This window comes from Sapajus apella, unplaced genomic scaffold (genome assembly GCF_009761245.1).
Source record: "Sapajus apella isolate SASKATOON/1434 unplaced genomic scaffold, GSC_monkey_1.0 scaffold4, whole genome shotgun sequence".
NCBI lineage: Eukaryota > Metazoa > Chordata > Mammalia > Primates > Cebidae > Sapajus > Sapajus apella.
This window is the reverse complement of record NW_022436944.1, coordinates 34947593-34972304: the sequence shown is the minus strand read 5'-3', so window position 1 is coordinate 34972304 and position 24712 is coordinate 34947593. Positions and strand designations below refer to the sequence as shown.

Below are 24712 nucleotides of genomic sequence, written 5' to 3'. Positions count from 1 at the left end.
TGTCCCTACAAAGGACACGAACTCATCATTTTTTATGGCTGCATAGTATTCCATGGTGTATATGTACCACATTTTCTTTGTCCAGTCTATCATCGACGGGCATTTGGGTTGGTTCCAAGTCTTTGCTATTGTAAACAGTGTTGCAGTGAACATCTGTGTGCACGTGTCCTTATAATAGAATGATTTATAATCCTTTGGATATATACCCAGTAATGAGAGTGCTGGGTCAAATGGAATTTCTATTTCTAGATCCTTGAGGAATCGCCACACTGTCTTCCACAATGGTTGAACTAATTTACACTCCCACCAAGAGTGCAAAAGTGTTCCTATTTCTCCACATCCTCTCCAGCATCTGTTGTCTCCAGAATTTTTTTTTTTAAAGCAAAACATTTATTCATTTACTTCTGCTGTGGTTTTGTTGACTGCAGAATTCCATGAGAAGGGATTGTTCAGAAAGGTCCTGAAGCTGGAGACCCAGAAGGAGCTGGTGGGGCTGTTGGTTAAGACTGAGGGTGGTGGAGGTGGAGACCTGAATTTTTAATGATCACCATTCTAACTAGCATGAGAGCTTCTTCTATCTCTTAACCAGAGAGAAAAGAAAAACAGAGATCCACATGTCCTTTCCAGTAATTTCAACCAAGAAATTTTTAGCACCAGGCGTGGTGGCTCACGCCTGTAATCCCAGCACTTTGGGAGGCTGAGGCGGGTGGATCACGAGGTCAAGAGATCGAGACCATCCTGGTCAACATGGTGAAACCCCATCTCTACTAAAAGTACAAAAAATCAGCTGGGCATGGTGGCACGTGCCTGTAATCCCAGCTACTCAGGAGGCTGAGGCAAGAGAATTTCCTGAACCCAGGAGGCGGAGGTTGCGGTGAGCCGAGATCGCGCCATTGCACTCCAAACAAGAGCGAAACTCCGTTTCAAAAAAAGAAAAAAAAAATTTAGCTTTGAAACCCTGAAAATGCTGTGTGTAGCGGTTTGACCCCATTCCTGACCCTGATTTAGCTTGATTGCAACTTGGAACAGGGACAGTGATGTTTTTCCTTCTTACATCACAGATGAGTGGACTGAATGAATAAGTTGGCATTTGTATGGCTTCATTAGATCCCGAATTAGAAGATGCCCTTTTGCGTTTCAAGTTCAGTGTATTAGTCTCCTTTATAGCGTCAAGGTCAGATTAAAGCCTTGAGATCAGTGATCCTCACAGTTGAGCATGCATCAGAATTACTTAGAGGGCTTAAAATACAGGTTTGGTATGTATCCAAGAATTTGTATTTCTGCAACTTCCTACATGATGCTGATGCTCTGGGTCCAGACTGCACTTTAAGAACTGGTTTTAAAGCCCTTAAGCCGTGAAAGGATTATTATGCACAGTCACCCCAATTTATAATTCAAACAGAACAATACTAAACTGTAAAATAAAAATTTTATTTCTTAAAATTATAGAGAATGTACAGGCTATATGCTAAAATGAAGTATTTTCTTCCTAGATATTTTTCCTCTTTCTTTCTGTGATCCTATCCTGCATGATGTGGTGTCTGGCACTGTGTATAAAAGTTAATGAGCTTCCTTAGAGCTGATAATCGTATTTCTGCCTGATCCTCAGCATCCACATCAGGCATTAGAGAGGTCTGGCAGGTTCAAGGCATTGCATAAAGAGTTGAACATTGAGACGCATTTGGAATATGGCCCTTGTCATGAGGTGGGCTCCTGGACAAACCAGTGCAAAGTTTTGTGAAAATACCAGGGAATACCTACTAGTTGCTTTTTCATACATGGAAAACAAATTGTCTTACATGAAGGCCCCTCATTTACAAAACCCTAAATTCACATCAAAATTTCCCATGGGATACAAGAAGCAAGACCAGACATGAACAGGATATTAAGTGATTCTAGGCAGAATTAGAAAAAAAGAAAGATGGAAGAAATGAAAAGGGAACAGAAAAAAAAGGCCATGGGGAATGGCCAGTAATATAGCCAATAGCTATTTTACTCAGGGCAAAGACTTTGAAACATGACATTTCCATAGTTGAAATTTGTATCCTCGATTTCTTTTCCTCTTCTTCCTTCCCTTTAAATGTTTATAGAGCTTGCATTGTAAACCAGATGTCACAGATAAGAGTGACAAAGAAAACAAGTCCCTGTCTTAATGATTTCCTGGTCTAGTCAGGGAGGAAGATAATTACAGAACACTGTGATGAGTACGCCACACACTGTGAAAAGGCAAATGTGTATTGGGTATGTACTGGGGCACAACCCCAGTGCAATGTACAGTATCTCTGCTACAAAGTATATTACCTTCAATGAAACCATAATGCATATGTATTAAATGAATTAATGATTGTTGAGTTTATCTTTTAGCTATGTAAACTTGATTACTGGAACTTCTTTCTAGTTAACAGGAATATACATAATGTTCTTTGCTATGAGTATGCTAATAAGAGTAATTAATAATATTGTTAGAAGGATTTATTTATATTACAAAGTATTTTCCTTGCCACCTCCCCTTGCTGCACATGGATCAAATGGAGCTGTCTGGCAAGGTAGCAGACATGTAGCAGGTTCTCTGCAAGTTGCCACTAATCCTGAATATGTTGCATTCTTTGGAGTTTTAAAGAAGTTGTAGAAATTTAAATTTTTCACAAGACATAAATCTTTATAAGACACAACCAGAAGTGATAATGGAAAACAGATATTGTGTATCCACATCAAAATGATCCAAGTGGCTTATGATCCACAATATCCCTTCTCTCTTCAATGAAAGTGGTCGTAATGTGTCAGTAACTAAAGATAAAACAGTATGTTGAAAGCTCTGTGAGATTAGCATGAGAAATTTTTGTCTCTCAAGGTGAAAAACACAGTAGTGCAAGATTAACTGACTGTCAGTCATCACCACACTTAATGGCTTAAGAGTTTGAAGAGTTTATGCAAGGGAAGTTTCTAAGGGATTCAGAAACCCTGATTCTTTCTCTGGTCTATATCAGTGTTATTGTTTAGCAGAGACTAAGGACTTATTACCAAAGTTCTATGGAAGAATTGAGGAGTAACAATTTTCAAAAAGTGAAACTGATCAGACATATCAACACACTAAAGGAATCTGAATGGGAAGGGAGGTTTTGGAGCATCTGTGAAATTCTAATTACTTCTGTAACAACATCCAGTTTAGATGTACAAAGCCTTTTTATAAATATAGTTCACCAAGGACAGATATAATTCTGCTGATAACTTTTCTCTAGAAGTACAGCTAATTTGCCTAGGTGCTGTGGCTCACACCTGTAATCCCAGCACTTTGCGAGGCCAAGTTTGGCGGATTACCCGAGGTCATGTGTTCAAGACCAGCATGGCCAATATGGTGAAACCCCATCTCTACTTAAAAAAAAAAAAAAAAAAATTAGCTGGGCGTCATGGTGAGTGCCTGTAATCCCAGCTATTTGGGAGTGGTGGGGACTGAGGCAGGAGAATAGCTTGAACCTGGGAGGTGGATGTTGTAGCAAGCCAAGATCATGCTACTTTACTCCAACCGGAGTAAAAAGAGCAAGATTCTGTCTCAAAAAAAAAAAAAAAAAGTACAGCTAATTTCCCAAATATTTAAGAATGTTAAGTCTGTAGATTGCCTTGGCTCATATGTAGTTACTAAGATATGGAGACAAAATTTTCATTTCTAAGAAGTTCAAAGAAAATGAAGTTAGAGGTCATCTTATCTTTCTTACTGAGCAATGATGATCCTAAACAGTTACTATAGTAACATCTGATTTCATATCTGAGCAGTAAAAACACATATCCAGTTCTACATTTCAAGTCACTGCTTTCAAAGCACTCTCTTTGCTTAAGGTGACCTTTTCAGATTGTGCTTTAAAAATATATAATAGTGTCAGAATCTACAAAGAACTAAAACAGATTCACAAGAAAAAAACAAACAAACCCACCCAAAAGTGGGCAAAAGATATGAACAGACACTTTTCAAAAGATGACATACATGAAGCCAACAAACATGACAAAATGCTCACCATCACTGGTCATTAGAGAAATGCAAATCAAAACCTCATTGAGATGCCATCTCACTCCAGTTAGAATGGTGATCATTAAAATATCTGGAGACAACAGATGCTGGAGAGGATGTGGAGAAAAAGGAACACTTTTACACTGTTGGTGGGAGTGTAAATTAGTTCAACCATTGTGGAAGACAGCGTGGCCATTCCTCAAGCATCTAGAAATAGAAATTCCATTTGACCCAGCAATACCATTACTGGGTATATTCCCAAAGGACTATAAATCATTCTGTTATAAAGATAAATGCACACACATGTTCATTGTGGCACTGTTCACAATAGCAAAGACCTGGAACCAACCCAAATGCCCATCAATGATAGACTGAACAAAGAAAATGTGGCACATATACACCATGAAATACTATGCAGCCATAAAAAATGATCAGTTGCTATCTTTTGTAGGGACATGGATGAACCTGGAAACTATCATTCTCAGCAAACTGACACAAGAACAGAAAAACACCACATGTTCTCACTCATAGGTGGGTGTAAAACAAAAAGAACATGTGGACACAAGGAAGGGAGCATCACACACCACGGTCCTTTGGCAGGGTCTAGGGGAGGGATAACGTGGGAAGAAATGTCAGGTATAGGTGATGGGGGGATGAAGGCAGTAAACCACCTTGCCATGAATGTACTTATGCAACAATCTTGCATGATCTGCACATGTACCCCAGAATCTAATGTACAGTTTAAAAATATATATATTATATATGTATATGTTTTATATATATAAAACATATATATATAAAACCACATATATATATACAACCACTTATATATATATATGTGGTTGTATATATATATAAAAAACATTTTAATATATATAAACATATATATCTAAAGTACAATTTAAAAATATATATTGTGTATTTTTATTTTATATATATAAGTGGTTATATATATGTGGTTTATATATATGTAATAAAAATATACATATATATAAGATATATAGATATAAAAACCACCACTTATATATATAAGTGGTGTATATATATATATATATATATATATATATAAAATAAGATATATAAAATGGTGTTTTAACCCACAGGTTAAGAGTTTGGAGTCTTCCAAACCTGGCACACAAGATTTTTTCTGGCCTTGGCCTTATATATCTAGGTTCATCAATCCATTCCTCACACCTTACATTCCAATAACAGCAAACTTCTTGATTTTTCCATGAATATACTCAGTTGTTTCACACCTCTGAGCTTTCACACTGCTTGATTCTTTCTAGAGAACACTTTTCCCTCCTGATTGTTTGGCAACTCTACCTCTATCTTTCTATTCATTCATTAAGTGATTATTCAAAAAAAAAAGTTGTGTGCCATATTATGTGTTGGCCTCTGAGAACATTACGGTGAACACAACCTTTCCCTGCCCTCACAAATACTGGAATTATAAACCTTCCACTTCTCTGTAAAGCTTTCCTTGGGCTGCCAACTGATTAGACCATGTCCGAATAAGGCAAATGCCCAGCTGTAACCAATAAAACTAGTTCTGTACTTCACCTTCCTTTTCTATTGATAAATGCTGCTTGCCCACACTGCAGAGTAGAGTTCTCCAAACCTCTTGTTATGAGGGCTGTCCAATTCATAAATCATTCTTTGCTTAAATAAACAGATTTGTCTCCAGAGGCTGGGGAGGGGAGAAGAGAGGAAGGTAGGAAGAGATTGGTCAATGAGTACAAAGTTACAATTAGGAGGAATAAGTTTTGGTATTCTGTTGCACAGTTGGGTGACTGTGGTTAGCAATATCATACTGTACATTTCAAAATAGCTAGAAACAATTTTTGAATGTTCTTACCATAAAGAAATGATTAATGTATGAGATGATGGATATGCTAAATACACTGATTTAACATATACATTTATCAAAACACCACATTGTATTCCATAACTACATACAATAATTATGTTAATGAAAGCAAAATTTTAAAAAATTTAAATATTTTAGAAATTAATTTGTTTAAAGTTATTCTTTAAACCCTAGGTTCTAAAAACTTAGTGTAACATAGGCCTTCTGCAAAGACCATGCACCAATACAGTGATTTCAAAACTGGTTTTAAGGTAAATGCAGAAACTTTTTAATATATTTGTTTCTTATTCTGACCTCCCATAAAAGCTTAATACCTATATTGGTCATCTATGGATGTATAACAAATTACTCAAAAACATATGGGCTGAAAACAATGATAATCATTTATTATCTCACATGGTTTCTGTGGGTCATGAATTCAGGAAGGTGTAACTGGCTGGTTCTGGCTCAGGGTCTCTCATGAGTTTGCAGTTAGCTATCAGCCAGGGCCACAGTCATCTGAAGGCTTGACTGGAGTTGGAGGTCGCCTTTCCCAGGTGACTCACACAGCTGTCCTCAGATCCCCTCCAAATTGGCCTTTCCACAAGGAAGCTTGAGTGTCCTCAAGGCTACTAATATTAGATACTGGGCACCGTTTTCAGACTGTCCGACATTGCTGCATTGGGAACCTGGGTGTAGCTGATATTTCTACCCCAGATCTGCCTGATGGACTTCATATGGTCTCTGCTCCTTCTCATTATCAACTTTTTATATAAAGTCAGGGCAGGATTAATCTTTTTTTTTTTTTTTTTTTTGGACAGGATTTCCCTCTATTGCTGGGCTGGAGTATAGTGGCACAATGATGGTTCATTGCAGCCTTGACCGCCTGGTCTCAGGGTAATCCTCCTGCCTCAGCCTCTCACGTAGCAGGGACTACAGGCACGTGCCACCATGCCTGGCTAATTTTTTTTTTTGTATTTTTTGTAGAGATGGCATTTTGCCATGTTGCTCAGGCTGGTCTTGAACTCCTGGGCTCAAGGGTCCACCTGACTCGGCCTTCCAAAGTGCTGGGATCACAAATGTGAACTGCCATGCTCTGCCAGATCCATCTTATTGGCAGAGGCTTGTCATATTCCCACACCCTAGTGACATGGGAGACTGGTAAGTTAGTCTCTGGCATTCATGGTTTTAATGGGAGTCAGGCTCTGTCTCACAGAATGGAAGATTCCCCTTATAATGGAAATGAGACTGTAAGGCCAAAAATAACAAATATTCACTATAGTAATGAACTCCATTGTTGTAAGGAGAGAATTTTAGAATAACTGGAGATGTGGAAGGAGAGATGGCTCTTGTGGTATCTTGTGGAAACATCTGCTCTTTTGGCTTTCACGGAAGCTAAGGAATAGGTGATGCCAGGTAATCATTTTTCCATTTATCTTCCATTCTGCTGACTATAGAAAGCGCTGCTTCACACAGCAATCGTCAGGATTCACATTCTAATGAAAAGTGACAACCCATCCTGGTGGGAATGTAATCTAGTACAACCACTGTGGAAAGCAGTATGGAGATTCCTTAAAGAACTAAAAGTAGAACTACTATTCAATCCAGCAATCTCACTACTGGGTACCTACCCAAGGGAAAAGAAGTCATTATATGAAAAAAAAGATATTTGCACATGCATGTTTACAGCACCAGAATTCACAATTGCAAAAATATGGAACCAGCATAAATGCTCATCAACCAATGAGTAAAGAAAATGTGGAATATATACACCATGGAACACTACTCAGCTATAAAGGAGAACAAAATTATGGCATGTACAGCAACCTAAATAGAGTTGGAGGCCATTATTCTAAGTGAAGAAACTCAGGAATGGAAAACCAAACATCATATATTCTCACTAATAAATGGGAGCTAAGCTGTGGGGACACCAAGGTATAAGAATGATATAATGGACTTTGGGGACTCGGGAGGAAAGGTGGGAGGGGTGAGGAATAAAAGACTACACACTGGGTACAGTGTACACTGCTCTGGTGATGGGTGCACCAAAATCTCAGGAATCACCACTTACCCATGTAGCCAAAAACCACCTGTTACCCAAAAACTATTGAAATAAAATAAAATGTGATAAATTAAAAAAAAAAAAACTTTTAAAAAAAAGGAAGTACTGCTATACACTTTCCTTAAGTATTTGAATCAGTCTTGAAGCCAGATCAACCTCCCATTACAGAAAAGCAGGTTTTGTTTTTAAGCTAAGTTTCTTCATGTTGGCAGATAATAATTAAACTCCCCAAACATTGGCTACTGTCTCCACAGGGAAAGCTCAGATGAAAAAGAGTTTGGCTTACACAGATCGCGTCTTAGCTTGTATACACATTTGATTACTGAATGTCAATCTAAAAAGCAGACACTTTCTCTTTTCCTTTTACTGGTAGATACTGTTCTTAGAGGTTTCTTCTGGCGTATTCAAAAGGAAACAAGAATTTCCAAACTCCTTAACTCTTGTTGTTTTTAATCATCAACAAGATTCAGGTGGATATTTGCAGTGTGAAATAACCATAGTAAAGATCTTTTTTTCTTTTTTTAAATTTTTATTTTTTATTTGTTTATTATGCTTTAAGTTCTGGGGTATATGTGCAGAATGTGCAGGTTTGTTACGTAGGTACACACGTGCCATGGTGGTTTGCAGCATCCATCCCCTTGTCATCTACGTTAGGTATTTCTCCTAATGCTATCTCTCTCCAATCCCCCAACCCCCTGCTATCCCTGCCCTAGCCCCCTACCCCCAAAAGGCCCCGGTGTGTGATGTTCCCCTCCCTGTGTCCATGTGTTCTCATTGTTCAATACCCACTTATGAGTGAGAACATCCAATGTTTGGTTTTCTGCTCTCGTGTCAGTTTACTGAGAATGATGGCTTCCAGCTTCATCCATGTCCTTGCAAAGGACATAAACTCATCCATTTTTATGGCTGCATAGTATTCATGGTGTATATGTGCCACATTTTATTTACTCAATCTATCATTGATGGGCATTTGGGTTGGTTCCAAGTCTTTGCTATTGTAAACAGTATTCTGGTATTTATCATATTTCCTATAAGTAGCAAGTTTGCTTTTCCAAGTTGATCCACTTTTCCCCAGCTATTTAATTTTGGTGTAGGCAGTGGGGTCCTGTTGATACACTGAGAAGCTGCCCCATGCAAAGCACTGTGATGGAAATCATGGGGAGGCAGTGTAAATTTGCCTTGGGTCTTCTGTAGCAATAATGCACCTTTATATATATCATTGCATTTAAGCTTTACTGGAGTTATAGAAGGTAGGGTTTTTTCTCTTTTGTCGATGAAGCAACTGAGTCACAAATTTTTACCTTTCCAAACATCACAGAATCAGGATTCAAACCCAAGTCCTCTAAGACAGCTCACATACCTGTCCTAATATGCCCCAGGTCCCTTCCTATTGGAAAGCATTTGAGGTTGTTCTCTCCTGAACCCATCTTCTTCCTTTTCCTCCTGTGCTTTTCTACTCCAGCCTCCTAATGCGGTTTGCCATTGACACCGCTGATGCTACAGAGTTGACAACAACTTCCTTGGGCGGTGGCTTTTGCCCTGTACCAATAAAATCAATTCTCTGAAAGAGCTCGGGATGGACAAGAAGTGGTAGGGATGGTCATGTCATTATTTCTAATAGTGCTTTTATTAAATACCCAACTTGTTAAAGGAACCAAGACAATCATTTCCCTACCCTCAACCTTATCCGCTTCAGCCTTTAGGCTGGGTTTTCTAGGAAGGAGTCCCTGACAGAGTTGAGTAGGCAGGACTTTTATGCAGGAGTGCCCTTGGGATTGACCCTGTGGACAGAAGGAGAAGTATACAGGATGAGGCTGAGGGAGAAGTTGAGCAGCAATGCAGGCCTGATAAGCCTTAGCCAAACCCACAGAGAGCTCTGGTCTCATCAGAGTTGCCAGCATAGGCCATAATGGTTAGACTCTCTACCTCTACCATGATCAGTCATTAAAGGTTGCTACTTGGCAAGGCATGATTTGGGGTAAGGCAGCTTTCTGCAGCTAAAGAAGTTCCTGAAGGGGCTGTGTATTTACTCCCAGGAGCTGGGTAGCAAGTTATTCCTTGAAGGAGGATCTGCATGGTTTGCATCTCCGTTTCTAGAGTGTTGAGGTGAGGCAGAGCAGAGACCAGCCTGCTTTGCATATTATTAGACTGTTTTATTGCCATTCCGATGTCCACTATTATCACAGGAGAAACTCAAGGAAAAATCTTCACCAAGTTTGGGTCAGCTAAGCCTCTCAGCAGAGCAGAGCAGCTTTCACAATGCCCTGCTGATTCACAGCACTTCTCATAATGAGTCATGGGGCTGTCATCTGGAGAGGTGGAGAAATTAGATGGAAGACATAATGATCACCCCAAGTTTCAACCTTTTAGACGGGGAGTTTTGTCTGTTGATCTTATTTTTTTAAATTATCACATGAAACTTGAGTGTGGTACTTCTATGGGATGTTAGAAAGAGCACTCATTTGGGAGTCAGGAAACCACAGTTCTAGTCTGGGCTCTGCCCCTTTCCATTACAGCTCTGTGACCTTGCGCAAGTCATACAGCCTCTCTTGGCCTAAATCTCCATATCTGTAAGACGAAGGAATTTGACTTGAAGTGTTCTATGGTCACATCCAGCTCAGAATCATGATGATTCTCTATTGTTGAGGCCAGTGGTCAGCAAACTATGGCCTTCGTTCCCAATCTGTCTGACTTCCTGTTTTTGTAAATAAAATGTTACTGGAACACAGCCATGCTCATTCATTTACCTCTTGCCTTTGGCTGTTTTCATGCTACTGCAGCAGACCTGAGTAGCTGTAACAAAAATTCTACGTCTATAAAGTCTAGAATATTTGCTACCTGTCCCTTTACAGAAAAAGGTTTGCTGACCTTAGTCTAGGCAAACCTTCCATCATGTCCCATTCTAAGGAGTAGGAGGAGAAATATGGGCCATGAGGACATGCCTTTGCAATAATTGCAAATAAGTTGGCAAAGAGTGGTATCAGTCAGTTAACTGCTATTTTCTGAGTATTCGTTAGGAAATTAAGAGCGAGAGGTGGGTTAAAGATTCAGTAAGAAGCATTCTAAATGTACAATGCACCAAGGGCAGTGTCTGTGAGGATTCCTGAGTAAGCAATGTCTCAGGTGCTTAAGTGAGATCTTGCTTGCCACAATATCCACCACTGCAGTCCCCGCGTCAGCTCTTTATTACCCACATGGCAGGATGTTTAGCAGGGAAGGCAAACACGGGTTTTTCTTTTTTGATCAAGGTCATTTGTCCAGCAAATGAAATGGGCAAAAGGAAATTTTAGAAGAAATTTTTCAAAGAAATGAGAAAAGAAACTCTCTCTGCTGATGAAATGTCAGAATGATCAAGCTGTCACTCCTTCAGGGAAAATGCCTTTGCTGGGAAGAGGCCATAGAAGTAGGAGGAATATTGATAACATTGTTACGAGCTTTGCTTTGCACTCTTAGGAAACACAGCATCCAGTTGCTTAATGTGCCTTCATATCATTTTGTTTTCATCTCTTTGTCAAAACATCCCTATGGGATATTGTCAAGTGTCATAATCCTCATCGTTCTATATTTCACAGATGAGAAAAGAGACGTCAGGATGATCTAGCCTGACATATAATGCTGGTAACATTTACTGTTGGTCCCAGCCATTTGCCTCTTAGCATTTGGTCCCTTTGGTTGCTCTTTATCTTTGTTAGCATAGGCATTGTCTTTCCAAGTAAATGCTGTGCCTCTGACCTATGTCTCCTATCAGATTACAGAATGTTAGAATTGCGGAAAGGCCTTCAGTGTAATGAAACTACTGAAATATAAAATGAGGGAAGTGAGACCCAAGGAGGCGACCTGAACTGGTGAAAGAACTAAAAAAAATAACTGTAGTCCCCTAACTTGAAAGCTATTGCTTTTTCCACAGACCTCATGATACCTCTTTGTATGCCCCATACATAGTATAGTGTCTTATGTGTATGCACTCCATAGTACTACCAGGGATCATCCGTATAGCTATCCTATCTTCTTAATTGACTGCAAGCTTTTTATAGGTGAAGAATCACAGCTACTATTTGTATTGCTTTTAACTCCCACCTGTTGAGCATCTGAAATATATGCCTTAAAAACCTAGAAAAAGACAAGAAAATTAAACCCATGTGCAGAAGGTGCAGGTTTGTTACATAGGTATACATGTGCCATGGTGGTTTGTTGCATCATCTACATTAGCTATTTCTTCTAATGCTATTCCTCCCCTAGCCCTCCACCCCTGACAGGTCCCAGTATGTGACATACATCTTCCTTTGTCTGTGTTCTTATTGTTCAACTCCCACTTATGAGTGAGAACATGTGGTGTTTGGTTCTCTGTTCTTGTGTTAGTTTGCTAAGAATGATGGTTTCCAGCTTCATCCATGTCCCTGCAAAGGACATGAACTCATTTTTTATGGCTGCATGGTGTATATGTGCCACATTTTTCTTTATCCAGTATACCCTTGATGGATATTTGGGTTGGTTCCAAGTCTTTGCTATTGTGAACATATAGTACTGCGGTAGACATATGTGTACATGTGTCTTTATAGTGGAATGGTTTATAATCCTTTGGGTATATACCCAGAAATGGGATTGCTGGGTCAAATGGTATTTCTGGTTCTCGGTCATTGAAGAATCGCCACACTGTCTTCCACAATGGTTTAACTAATTTACACTCCCACCAACAGTGTAAAAGCATTTCTATTTCTCCACATCCTCTCCATCATCTGTTGTCTTCTGACCTTTTAATGATCACCATTCTAACTGGTGTGAGATGGTATCTCGTTGTGGTTTTGATTTGCATTTCTCTAATGACCAGTGATAATGAGCTTTTCTTCATATGTTTGTTGGCCACATAAATGTCTTCTTTTGAGAAGTGTCTGTTCATATCCTTCACCCACTTTTTGATGGGGTTGTTTGTTTTTTTCTTATAAATTTAAGTTCTTTGTAGATTCTAGATAGATACTAGCCCTTTGTCAGATGAATAGATTGCAAAAATGTTCTCCCATTCTGTAGGCTGCCTGTTCACTCTGATGATAGTTTCTTTTGCTGAGCAGAAGCTCTTTAGTTTAATTAGGTCCCATTTGTCAATTTTGGCTATTGTTGCCATTGCTTTTGGTGTTTTAGTCATGAAGTCTTTGCCCATGCCTGTGTCCTGAATGGTATTGCCTAGGTTTTCTTCTAGGGTTTTTATGGATTTAGGTCTTATGTTTAAGTCTGTAATCCATCTGGAGTTAATTTTTGTATAAGGTGTACGAAGTATGAGATCTGAATATGCCTACCATATTCTATAGGACATAGATTTTCTATATACAAAATCATGTTATCTGCAAATAGAGATATTTTTTCTTTTTTTTTTTTTCTATTTGGATGCCTTTGATTTCTTTCTCTTGCCTAATTTCCCTGTCTTTAACCTGTAGTACAGTGTTACATAAAAGTGGCAAGAGAAGACATTCTTGTCTTGTTTCTGATCTTAGGAAGAAAGGTGTGCTATCCTTTTTTCATGTTACTGCATTTGACTTACTAGTATTTTAATAAAGGCAAAATTAGTTTTAAAAAATTAACATTGGGATTAAGGATTCAGCTTTTTTTTCAGAGAGCAAAGATTCAAGAAAGCAGAGCTCTAGAACCAGGAATTCATGGACATGAGACGAGTGTGGTTACCCAGGGCCCCAGGTTCAGAAAGGAGCCTACATATGGGGTTTCACAAATTTTATCTTTGAATTTGTGTTCTATGAGTGGAAGCAGGTAGGACAATGGAACACAGGCCCAGGGCTTAAAGCCTTGCTCATGTGCTTCTTGCCTTTAAGACATCTACCTGGGAAGATTCCTCTGCCACCCATTCCTTAATCCCCACCCCATAACTACTGCAACCCTCCATTCCCAGTGGGGTCCTAGGTAATAGTGGGGAAAGGTTGGGGTGAGGTAAGACTGCCAGGTCCCTGTAAGTGTCTGCACTCCCTTGGAGAGTATCTGTCCTAGATCCTGGGGGAGAATGGCATTTAAATACCCAACAAAAAGCACAATGACAGGTCCAAAGAGAAATGCAGACCCCCAAAAAACCAAGCTATCCTCTTGTTTCTTGAACAAGGATTTCTGCATTGTCATTTAGCACTGGACCTCACAAATTTTGTAGCTGGCCTCTCTAGAGCCTTACTACTCAGAGCATGGTTGGAGGACCAGCAGCATTGGTATCACCTGGGAACTTATGGAAACTGCAGAATCCCAAGTCCTACCCAAACCTACTAAAGAAGAATCTGCATTTTAACAAGATCCCTGGATGATTTGTATGACATTAAAGTTTGAGAAGCAGTGGTCTAGAACACGCTCTGGGATTCAGTGACCTATTGGAGGACATCTGTGTTTCTAGCACCAATTATTTTTTATTGTGATTGTCCTTTCCTTTGACATAAACTGTTTATGTTGGAAGATGGGATGCAGAGAGAAAGTAAGCTGGCCCATAAGAAACACTGAAAAGGGAATTGCTCTGAGCACCAAGCTTTGCCATTCCTGTTGCTTGAAATCATACTTGCCCTGTTTTCTACCCTTGGGCTTAAGGCTTAGCATCTTTCCTAGCAGCGCTGAGTGCCTTGTTGAGAGGAACAGTAGCCAGCTTAAAACAAATTGCAGCTCTCCTGGAAATTGCTTTGACCTTTGTTTGCATAAATCTTCAGAACTTGCTCGCTCTGGAAAAGATGGGAAAGGAGCACCTTATTTTTATTCTTGGCAGAACTGATTTTTAAGCCTGCATGTGAGTGTTTTGGTATGGTATGGTTGGTGTTGATTTGGTAACTTTTCAGGTTCTAGGAAAGATTATTGTAAAAAGCAACCAACAGGAATATGAAATAAACTTCTATGCCTTCCTCTTGCCCACTCCCCAAACTTCCTTGGGGAAAAGTATCTGTCCTGGCCAGAGCTAGTGGGAAGGTTGGAGCTGACAGAAAGTTGCAGTGAGGGATGAGGCAGTTTTCCTCTCCAGGTGTGGAAGGGGTAGTCTCCAGGAGTGAGAGAAAGAGAAGCAATCAGTCACTGGTACTTGTGTTTCTATCATGAAGGCATGACTAGAGAACTTACTGTGAGCAACACAGTGTTGATCTGGATGATGCTCTTTACAAAGTGTGTACCTGTTAATCCAGTATTTTTATATCTAAGGATTTAGTCTAAGGAAAGATCAGAGACTTTGGCAAAGAATTAAGCTGGAGAATATTTATGTCAATTATATCTGTAAGAGCAAGAAGTTCAAAGTGGGATGCAGGCCTCAACAGGTAGTGCAAAAGGAGAGTGTATGTGAGACACATTAGAATTTGCACTTAACTTTTCATATTTAGAAAACAGAAGAAAAAACTTTACTGATATATCAAATGGGGATTCCACCTTGCTTCTTTACTGGGTCCCTAAGTCAGGCAGGCAGATGTTAGGTGAAATCTGTTGAGAAAAGAAAGGGAATTTCATAACATGAGTCTCTTCTCTCTGACATTGCAACTGCATGGATATAATTTATAAATGATCATTAGAGTGGGCAGTCTTTTACCAATGGGTGTGAAGCACCTTATGAGAGATCCAAGGAAGTGCACAAGGAGAACTTGGCCCCAGTTCCAGGGAGGAAAGAGCAGCACAGAAGCCAAGTTGTAAATCCAGCTCTATGGATTGCCCTGAGCTCTTGCTAATGGGCCAGTTTTAGCTGCTGCTGCTTCTTTCTTTCTTTCTTTCTTTTTTTTTTAAATAACTGAGCTTATTGAAAAAACTCCTAGTCATTTAGTCAAACATCCATATCTGCTGAAAGAGACGGCCAAAAGGTCCTCAGGAGCACTTGCTTTTCTGTAGATACCTTTCCCCCTGAGTTTTCTAGGATAAAAAGCTCATCTTTTAAACAACGGTGTTTTGTTTAAACAATTATTTGTGAGAGAGGCTTTGTCCTGGAATGCCTTGTGCATATTAAAACTGTAAATAATCTTGTCATTGGGAATAAATCTTCTTAATGTGCATGTTGTAATTGAATTCATTAATGTAGCATTACCATGTGGCAAAGGTGGATTAACTTCTGTTTTCTGATTGCCCTTGAACGTTGCCTCGAAGTTGCAGGATTGCTGATGAAGTCAATGAGAGCTTTGCATTGATTTTTCAGACACAAAGACCATCACCAGCATGGCTGCAGGCATGTCCCCAGACACAAAGACCATCACCAGCATGGCTGCAGACATGTCCCCAGGACCAACAATTTTCAACAGTGCAATGGCCAGGACCAAGATGAAACGCATGAGGGAGTAAGTAGCGTGTTGCCTGCCCCCTAGGAAGGTGCAGTGTTAAAGCATATTGACCAGTGTGTGACCCAGTCATGTGATACTGTCTTAGTCCATTTGTGCTGCTGTAGCAAAATACCTGGGACTAAGATGGTCCAACTTAGAAACTCCTCTCTAAAATCTACTTCTTGTATTGATGCTGGTTGAATAGTTAGGGAAGTTTGGCAAGAATTATTTTTCAGTTGATTTGCGCTTATAGTATTCTTGCAGCATAGCATATTCTCATCCATGCTAATGTTTGAAAGCAAAGGAGAAAAAAATACTGAAAATGATTTCCAAGCCTACAGCTGTTAATATGTTTATGTATTTATTGTTTTCTAGTCCTACCTGTACCAGAGTGGTCATGTATTAACATAATTACCATGTCAAGAAGCGATTCCCAGAAATTGGAAGTGGGAGAGTTTGGATTAATCTTTCCCTCTGTAGAGGGAAACTGCCTCCACCTCTTCTTGCTTGGAGGAGATAATATAGAAGGCATTGCTAATTTCTCAGTTGATAGTCTTTAAAGAGAAGCAAAGTGGTTTGCTTATCTCTCCCATAAAAGTTAACAATGTAGTGTCGAATTTTTGATCTAAGGCTTCATTACTTTTGCAAAGTACACAATACCCCATTTCCTAGCATATTATGAAGGGTTTTAAATAATTAAAATGAAAGTATTTTGCCAAATTAATTGGCCAAGATGCATTCTAATGATTTTATTTCTAATGTGTTGTTTTTCTCCTTGTTGCCTGACTGTAATTGACCAAGTACTTTCTGGCTCACATTTTTAATGTGGGCTAATGCAGTTTGGGTTACTCTCCCATGGATGGTATTGCTCCTCTACTGGAATAACCTGCATCCTTTTATATTTGATATTGTGAGTCCCTATGCCATTCTGGAAAAGACAAAAAGGAGATCAAGGCTGTAGAGCTGCGTATCTTTTGAGCATGTTGTGTTTTCTCAGTTTCAAAGTCTTAGAAGCCGGCCAGAGAGAGGAAATCTTGCTGTTCTTTCTCTGCACACTGATATACTGTATGCTCGGCATATGGATGGCAACTATTGGGATGCCAAGAAGAACAATTAATGACAGTTGTCTCCATAGAGATTATAATGTAGAGAAAATACAAAACTTCAAATGTAAAATGTTAAGTGACAATATAATAGTTATGTAATATGAAGTGATGCTTAAGAAAATTTCCCACATGGGACCATGGCCATGAGCCAAACCAAACAGATGATGAGAGCTCTAAGGTCAGAAAGGGGAAGTTGAGACGCCTCTGAGAGAAGCAGGGACTTAGCCTTCACCTTGGCATTCACAGAGGGATATAATTTGGAGAGGTAAAGAGAAAGGAGGAGAAGCTGGAGGGCAGCAGATTTGGTGTCTGAGTCTTGGCTCCACTAATAAATAGTTGTCTAACCTTTGGCAAGTGATTTTCTAAGATTCAGTTTTTTCATCTGTAAAACGGTCATATTAATTGCCACGGCTGGATACCCAGGAAGCATACTCAGAGATAGAGATTAATGTGTAGGACGAGGTTTGTGAGGGAGTCTTCTGGAGACCAACACCTCTAGAAAGGAGGAGGAAGGAAGCAGACTGGTCAGGAAGAAGTCAAGTTGTGACATGGGTCACTAGAGGCCTCTGTCAACCACACAGGAAGTTCTAGGGCTGGATGGCCCTGCAGAACTGCCCTGAGTTGGAACAAGAGGGCCTTTGTAGCACTTTGTGGGCCACTCTGGGAAGGGGCCGGGTGTGAGCAAGACGTTCACTTCTGTATTTACCAGTATAGACTTCATCTAGATTTACCAGTTAATATTTTGCCCCGTTTTTGTAATTTTTCTTTATATCTATCTTTATAATATATATATACACATATACACTTATAAATTATTATTACTGATTCATTTCAGAATAGATTCCATGTATCATGATTCTTCATCCCCAAATATTTAAATGTGTAGCTTCTAAAAACAAGAACATTCCCTGATATAACCACAGTATGATGACTGAAGTTAGGAAATTTCACATCAAAGCATACTACTGTTTAACATACAAACCCTTATTCAGATTTCATTGATTATCCCAATAATACCCACTATAGCAATTGTCTTTCTGATTCAGGTTACAAGCCAGGATCACACATTACACTCAGTTGTTATGTCTCTTTGGTGTATTTACCCTGGCATGGTTCCTCAGTCATTCTGTGTCTTTCATGACACTGACATCTTTGAAGAGTACAGGCCAGTTGTTTTGTAAGATATTTCTTACTGTTAGTTTGTCTAGTGTTTCTTCATCATGAGCTTCAGGTTGTACACTTTTGGTGGTAGCCTATAGGAGCTGTTGTGTGTTCTGAACTTTTTTTTCAAGTATCAGTTATTTATTGATTAAAAGAAATACTCTTAAATTCAGTGACATCCCACAATAAGCAATCCTTGTGAATAAGTGACTTGACTGAGGTGCTCTGTTGATATCATTTGAGTTCACTTGGGTGTCAAGAATGGGCTACCTTGATCAGCTACCTTTGGATCTACAGACCTGTATGTATGTCATCTTCGTCATTTGGGTGATAGTCTTTGTTGACAGCAGAGCCACAGTAGTGACTCACTAGCAGGGTTTCTATTTCCCTTTACTCTTTTCTAAGCTTTCTCTTCAGACTTTACACACATGGAATTATGGCGTTTTGAAATTCAGTTCTTTTCTTCTGAAAAATATTTCTCTACCTATAGTCAGCTTTCATTATATAGTGTTATCTGTCTTTCAGTGATGCACAAATGTGTAATTTATTTATTTACTCACTTCTATTTGAATGGTTTTTGGGAGGATGGATAGAAAGAGTGACTTTTAAGTGCTGTTATTAGCTCCAAGCCTTTCTCTATGTCTTTTCTATGGAATGTCTTAATTATCTTTATTTCACTGATATAGACATGCAATACTATAAAATTTATTCTAGTAATTGCCCTTTGTGTATCTTCTTTTTTAAATTTATTATTATTAAGTGTACTTTAGGTTCTGGGGTACACGGGCAGATCATGCAGGATTGTTGCATAGGTACATACATGGCAATGTGGTTTGCTGCCTGCATCACCCCATCACCTGTATCTGGCATTTCTCCCCATGTTATCCCTCCCCAACCTCCGCATCCCCCACTGTCCTTCCCCTAGCCCCACCCCCAACAGACCCCAGTGTGTGATACTCCCCTCCCTGTTCAGGACACAGGCATAGGCAAGGACTTCATGGCTAAAACACTAAAAGCATTGGCAACAAAAGCCAAAATAGACAAATGGGATCTAATTAAACTCCAGAGCTTCCGTACAGCAAGAGAAACAATCTTAGAGTAAACCGGCAACTAACAGAATGGGAAAAAATTTTTGCAATCTATCCATCTGACAAAGGGCTAATATCCAGAATCTACAAAGAACTTAAACACATTTACAAGAAAAAGACAAATAACCCTGTCAAAAAGTGGGCAAAGGATATGAACAGACATTTTTTTCCCATTTATTTATTTTATTGCATTTTAGGTTTTGGGGTACATGTGAAGAACATGCAAAATTGTTGCATAGGGACACACGTGGCAGTGTGATTTGCTGCCTTCCTCCCCATCACCTACATCTGGCATTTCTCCCCTTGCTATCTCTCCCCAGCTTCCCACCCCCCACCATCCCTCCCCTATTTCCCCCCAACTGACCCTAGTGTGTAGTGCTCCCCTCCCTGTGTCCATGTGTTCTCATTGTTCAACACCCGCCTATGAGTGAGAACATTCGGTGTTTGATCTTCTGCTCTTCTGTCAGTTTGCTGAGAATGATGGTTTCCAGGTTCATCCATGTCCCTGCAAAGGACCCAAACTCATCATTTTTGATGGCTGCATAATATTCCATGGTGTATATGTGCCACATTTTCCCTATCCAGTCTATCGTCGATGGGCATTTGGGTTGGTTCCAGGTCTTTGCTATTGTAAACAGTGCTGCAATGAACATTCATGTGCATGTGTCCTTATAGTAGAACGATTTGTAATCCTTTGGATATATACCCAGTAATGGGATTGCTGGGTCAAATGGAATTTCTATTTCTAGGTCCTGGAGGAATCGCCACACTGTCTTCCACAATGGTTGAACTAATTTACATTCCCACCAACAGTGTAAAAGTGTTCCTATTTCTCCACATCCTCTCCAGCATCTGTTGTCTCCAGATTTTTTAATGATTGCCATTCTAACTAGCGTGAGATGGTATCTCAATGTAGTTTTGATTTGCATTTCTCTGATGACCAGTGATGATGAGCATTTTTTCATATGTTTGTTGGCCTCACGTATGTCTTCTTTTGTAAAGTGTCTGTTCATATCCTTTGCCCACTTTTGAATGGGCTTGTTAGTTTTTTTCTTGTAAATCTGTTTTAGTTCTTTGTAAATTCTGGATATCAGCCCTTTGTCAGATGGGTAAACTGCAAAAATTTTTTCCCAATCTGTTGGTTGCCGATTCACTCTAATGATTGTTTCTTTTGCTGTGCAGAAGCTGTGGAGTTTGATTAGGTCCCATTTGTCTATTTTGGCTTTTGTTGTCAATGCTTTTGGTGTTTTGGTCATGAAGTCCTTGCCTACACCTACATCCTGAATGGTTTTGCCTAGATTTTCTTCTAGGGTTTTTATGGTGTTAGGTCTTATGTTTAAGTCTTTAATCCATCTGGAGTTAATTTTAGTGTAAGGTGTCAGGAAGGGGCCCAGTTTCTGCTTTCTGCACATGGCTAGCCAGCTTTCCCAACACCATTTATTGAACAGGGAATCCTTTCCCCATTGCTTGTTTTTGTCTGGTTTGTCAAAGATCAGATGGTTGTAGATATGTTGTGTTGCCTCCGAGACCTCTGTTCTGTTCCATTGGTCTATGTCTCTGTTTTGGTACCAGTACCATGTTGTTTTGATTACTGTAGCCTTGTAGTATAGTTTGAAGTCTGGTAGTGTGATGCCCCCCGCTTTGTTCTTTTTTCTTAGAATTGACTTGGCTATGCGGGCTCTCTTTTGGTTCCATATGAAGTTTGAGGTGGTTTTTTCCAGTTCTGTGAAGAAGGTCATTGGTAGCTGGATGGGGATAGCATTGAATCTGTAAATTACTTTGGGCAGTATGGCCATTTTCACGATATTGATTCTTCCTAACCATGAACATGGAATGTTTCTCCATCTGTTTGTGTTCTCTCTTATTTCGTTGAGCAGTGGCTTGTAGTTCTCCTTGAAGAGGTCCTTTACATTCCTTGTTAGTTGTATTCCTAGGTACTTTATTCTCTTTGTGGCAATTGTGAATGGAAGTTTGTTCTTGATTTGGCTCTCTTTAAGTCTGTTATTGGTGTATAGGAATGCATGTGATTTTTGCACATTGATTTTGTATCCTGAGACTTTGCTGAACTTGCTTATCAGTTTCAGGAGGTTTGGGGCTGAGACGATGGGGTCTTCTAGATATACAATCATGTCGTCTGCAAATAGAGACAATTTGACTTCCTCCTTTCCTATTTGAATGCCCTTTATTTCTTTTTCTTGCCTGATTGCTCTGGCTAGAACTTCTAATACTATATTGAATAGCAGTGGTGAGAGAGGGCATCCTTGTCTGGTGCCACTTTTCAAGGGGAATGCTTCCAGTTTTTGCCCATTCAGTATGATATTGGCTGTTGGTTTGTCATAAATAGCTTTTATTATTTTGAGATACATGAACAGACATTTTTTAAAAAAGACATATATGAGGCCAACAAACATCTGAAAAAATGCTCACCATCACTGGTCATTAGAGAAATGCAAATCAAAACTACATTGAGATACCACCTCACGCCAGTTAGAATGGCAATCATTAAAAAGCCTGGAGACAACAGATGCTGGAGAGGATGTGGAGAAATAGGAACAGTTTTACACTGTTGGTGGGAGTGTAAATTAGTTCAACCATTGTGGAAGACAGTGTGGCGATTCCTCAAGGATCTAGAAATAGAAATTCCATTTGACCCAGCAATCCCATTACTGGGTATATACCTAAAGGATTATAAATCATTCTATTATAAAGACACATACACACGTATATTCATTGTGGCACTGTTTACAATAGCAAAGACTTGAAACCAACCCAAATGCCCATCAATGATAGACTGGACAAAGAAAATGTGGCACATACGCACCGTGAAATACTATGCAACCATAAAAAATGATGAGTTCATGTCCTTTGTAGGGACATGGATGAATCTGGAAACCATAATTCTCAGCAAACTGACACAACTGCAGGTTCTCACTCATAGGTGAGTGTTGAACAATGAAAACACTGAATTTTAAACAATTTAATTATAGGAATTTGCAGCCACATATAAGAGAATTCAGAATAGTATAATTTTTCATAGACTAATCAACCCAACCAGTTCAACAATTATCACCCATGACCAATCTGGTTTTTCTATAGTTCCACCTATTCTCCCATGTTACTTTTAAGGAAGTTCTATTCATCATGTTATATTCATAAATATTTCAGTAAATATGTGAATTTTAATCTGCTCTTTGACATTTTTCCTTGGATGTCAGTTAGACATCTCAAGCTCTGGATTTCCAAAAACTGAACTCCTAAATTTTCCTACCACACCTGCACCCTCCACAGCCTTCCCCATTTGTACATAAGCAAAGGCAAGATCTAGGTAAGAAGGAATGCTGCAGCTCAGTAAGTAGTGCCTGAAGGCTTACTTAGTGTGTGACAGTTTAAGGATATCAGGCAAATGACTTCGTCATCTCCTCTATGAAGAAGTTAGGTGGCAACACACCTAGTGATCATACCGCCCTCCTTCTCCAAGTTCTCCAAACTGGGAGCCCTAGGGCTTTGTATGTATTAAGAGATGCAGTGTCAGGCATAGAGTAGACCCTAGCACAGTGGTCAGGAGGGAAGGTACAGGGGGCGAGCTGCTGGGATTTTTTTCTCTCCTTACCACCGACTAATACGTATCCTTGGATGAGTTAATCAAACTCTTTGGGCCTCAGATTTCTCATCTGTAAAGTGGGACTATTAATGACTTCTGCCTCATGGAGTTGTTGTTAGGGTGAGTTGAGATAATGTATGAAATGCACTAAGAATAGTTTATGACACATAGTAAGTGCTCAATAAATGTTAACAACTTAGACTCTTGATATATGTGTGGTTTCTTCATTTTGAAAATCCCCAAGTCAGGTATCTGAAGGTGTTGGCTTGTATTAGTCTGCTAAGTGATGTTTTATACCTGAGGGCATTGGTCAGTGAAGCGACTGTTTGTTAAGACATTCACGTAGGATTTTTTTAGCATGCAAAAAAATGCCGGTGCCAATTCTCTAAGAAAATGCAATGAAGTTGTTGAATATAAATTCCACCCATTTGCCATTCTGCAACTGACTTCTGGCCACAGTCACTTCTCACTCTTGCAGGGAGACTACTCCATAAATGAAACTCCCCTACTGGTGTACAGACAACGCTCAGCTCTTAGAAGTTATTAGGTGGTACTGCTCAAAGTCATTGGAATGTTGGCAGAATGACAAGAAGTCAGTGTTGATTTCCTTTCTGACGGAGGAATTTCCATGTGCATTTGAAGAGAGGTTGCTATTCATAGGTGGATAGATAAATGGATTAATGGATAGATGAACTAATGGATGGATGGATGGGTGGATGGATGGGTGGGTGGATGGCTGAGTGAATGGGTGGATAAGTGGGCCTTCTGGCTCCATGGTCCTCCTGAAGCTTCTGCTCTCCAGGAAGGGTTTTTGTTCAGAAAAGTGTTTTTGGTTTTTTTTTCCACCTCAAGCCAGATTAAATTCCAAGCCTGGCACCATGTTCCCACTAGAGGCCAAAAAGGAGGCCCCATGGAATGACAGCTGGACAACTTTCAGCTCTGAGGAGGGCAAGGGGCACACTGTGACTAAGACTGATCCTTTCACTCACAGAGGCCAAGGAAATGTACATGGAGGGCCTGCTACATCAAATGTATTATTCCCTTGGCTTCAGCTTTATACATCAAATGAGACCGTTGGTGTCCTGTGCCTTACTGGACACAGGGAGTGTGGTCCCTGACGGGCACCAGGGACATCACCTGGAAACTCATGAGAAATGGCCTCACCCCTCCTGAGTCAGAATCTGAATTTTAAACTATTTGGAAATTAGTATACACATTAAAGTTTGAGACATTTGTTACAAGAGTGTGAGTTGGGATCAGTCCTAATAAAAATCAAATATTATATAACATATGTTAATATATTTGTGTTTTAAGGCTCTGATATTTTTGACTTTTAAAAACTCACTTATGGTGGGTATGGCAGCTTATACCTGTAATCCCAGCACTTTGAGAGGCTGGGGCAGGTGAATCACCTGTGGTCAGGAGTTTGAGACCAACCTGACCAACATGGTGAAACCCCATCTTAAATAAAAATACAAAAATTAGCCAGGCATGGTGGCACATGCCTGTCATCCAAGCTACTCAGGAGGCTGAGGCAGGAGAATTGCCTGCACCCTGGAGATGGAGGTTGCAGTGAACCGAGATCAT

The 24712-nt window shown here is 39.6% G+C and overlaps 1 protein-coding gene and 1 long non-coding RNA gene across 6 annotated transcripts in view; one reads left to right on the top strand and one right to left on the bottom strand.

Moving 5' to 3' along the window:
- Positions 1–24712, bottom strand: part of LOC116542170 — a 141814-nt gene that overhangs the window by 13791 nt on the left and 103311 nt on the right. The window lies entirely within an intron of this gene.
- NEK11 (NIMA related kinase 11) overlaps positions 1–24712 on the top strand; it is a 308049-nt gene that overhangs the window by 213118 nt on the left and 70219 nt on the right. For all 5 annotated transcript variants that reach the window (XM_032266836.1, XM_032266829.1, XM_032266853.1 and 2 more), the window contains one exon: positions 16091–16187. In XM_032266836.1, coding sequence (XP_032122727.1) covers positions 16091–16187 — 97 coding nt within the window. The remainder of the gene's footprint in view (positions 1–16090; positions 16188–24712) is intronic.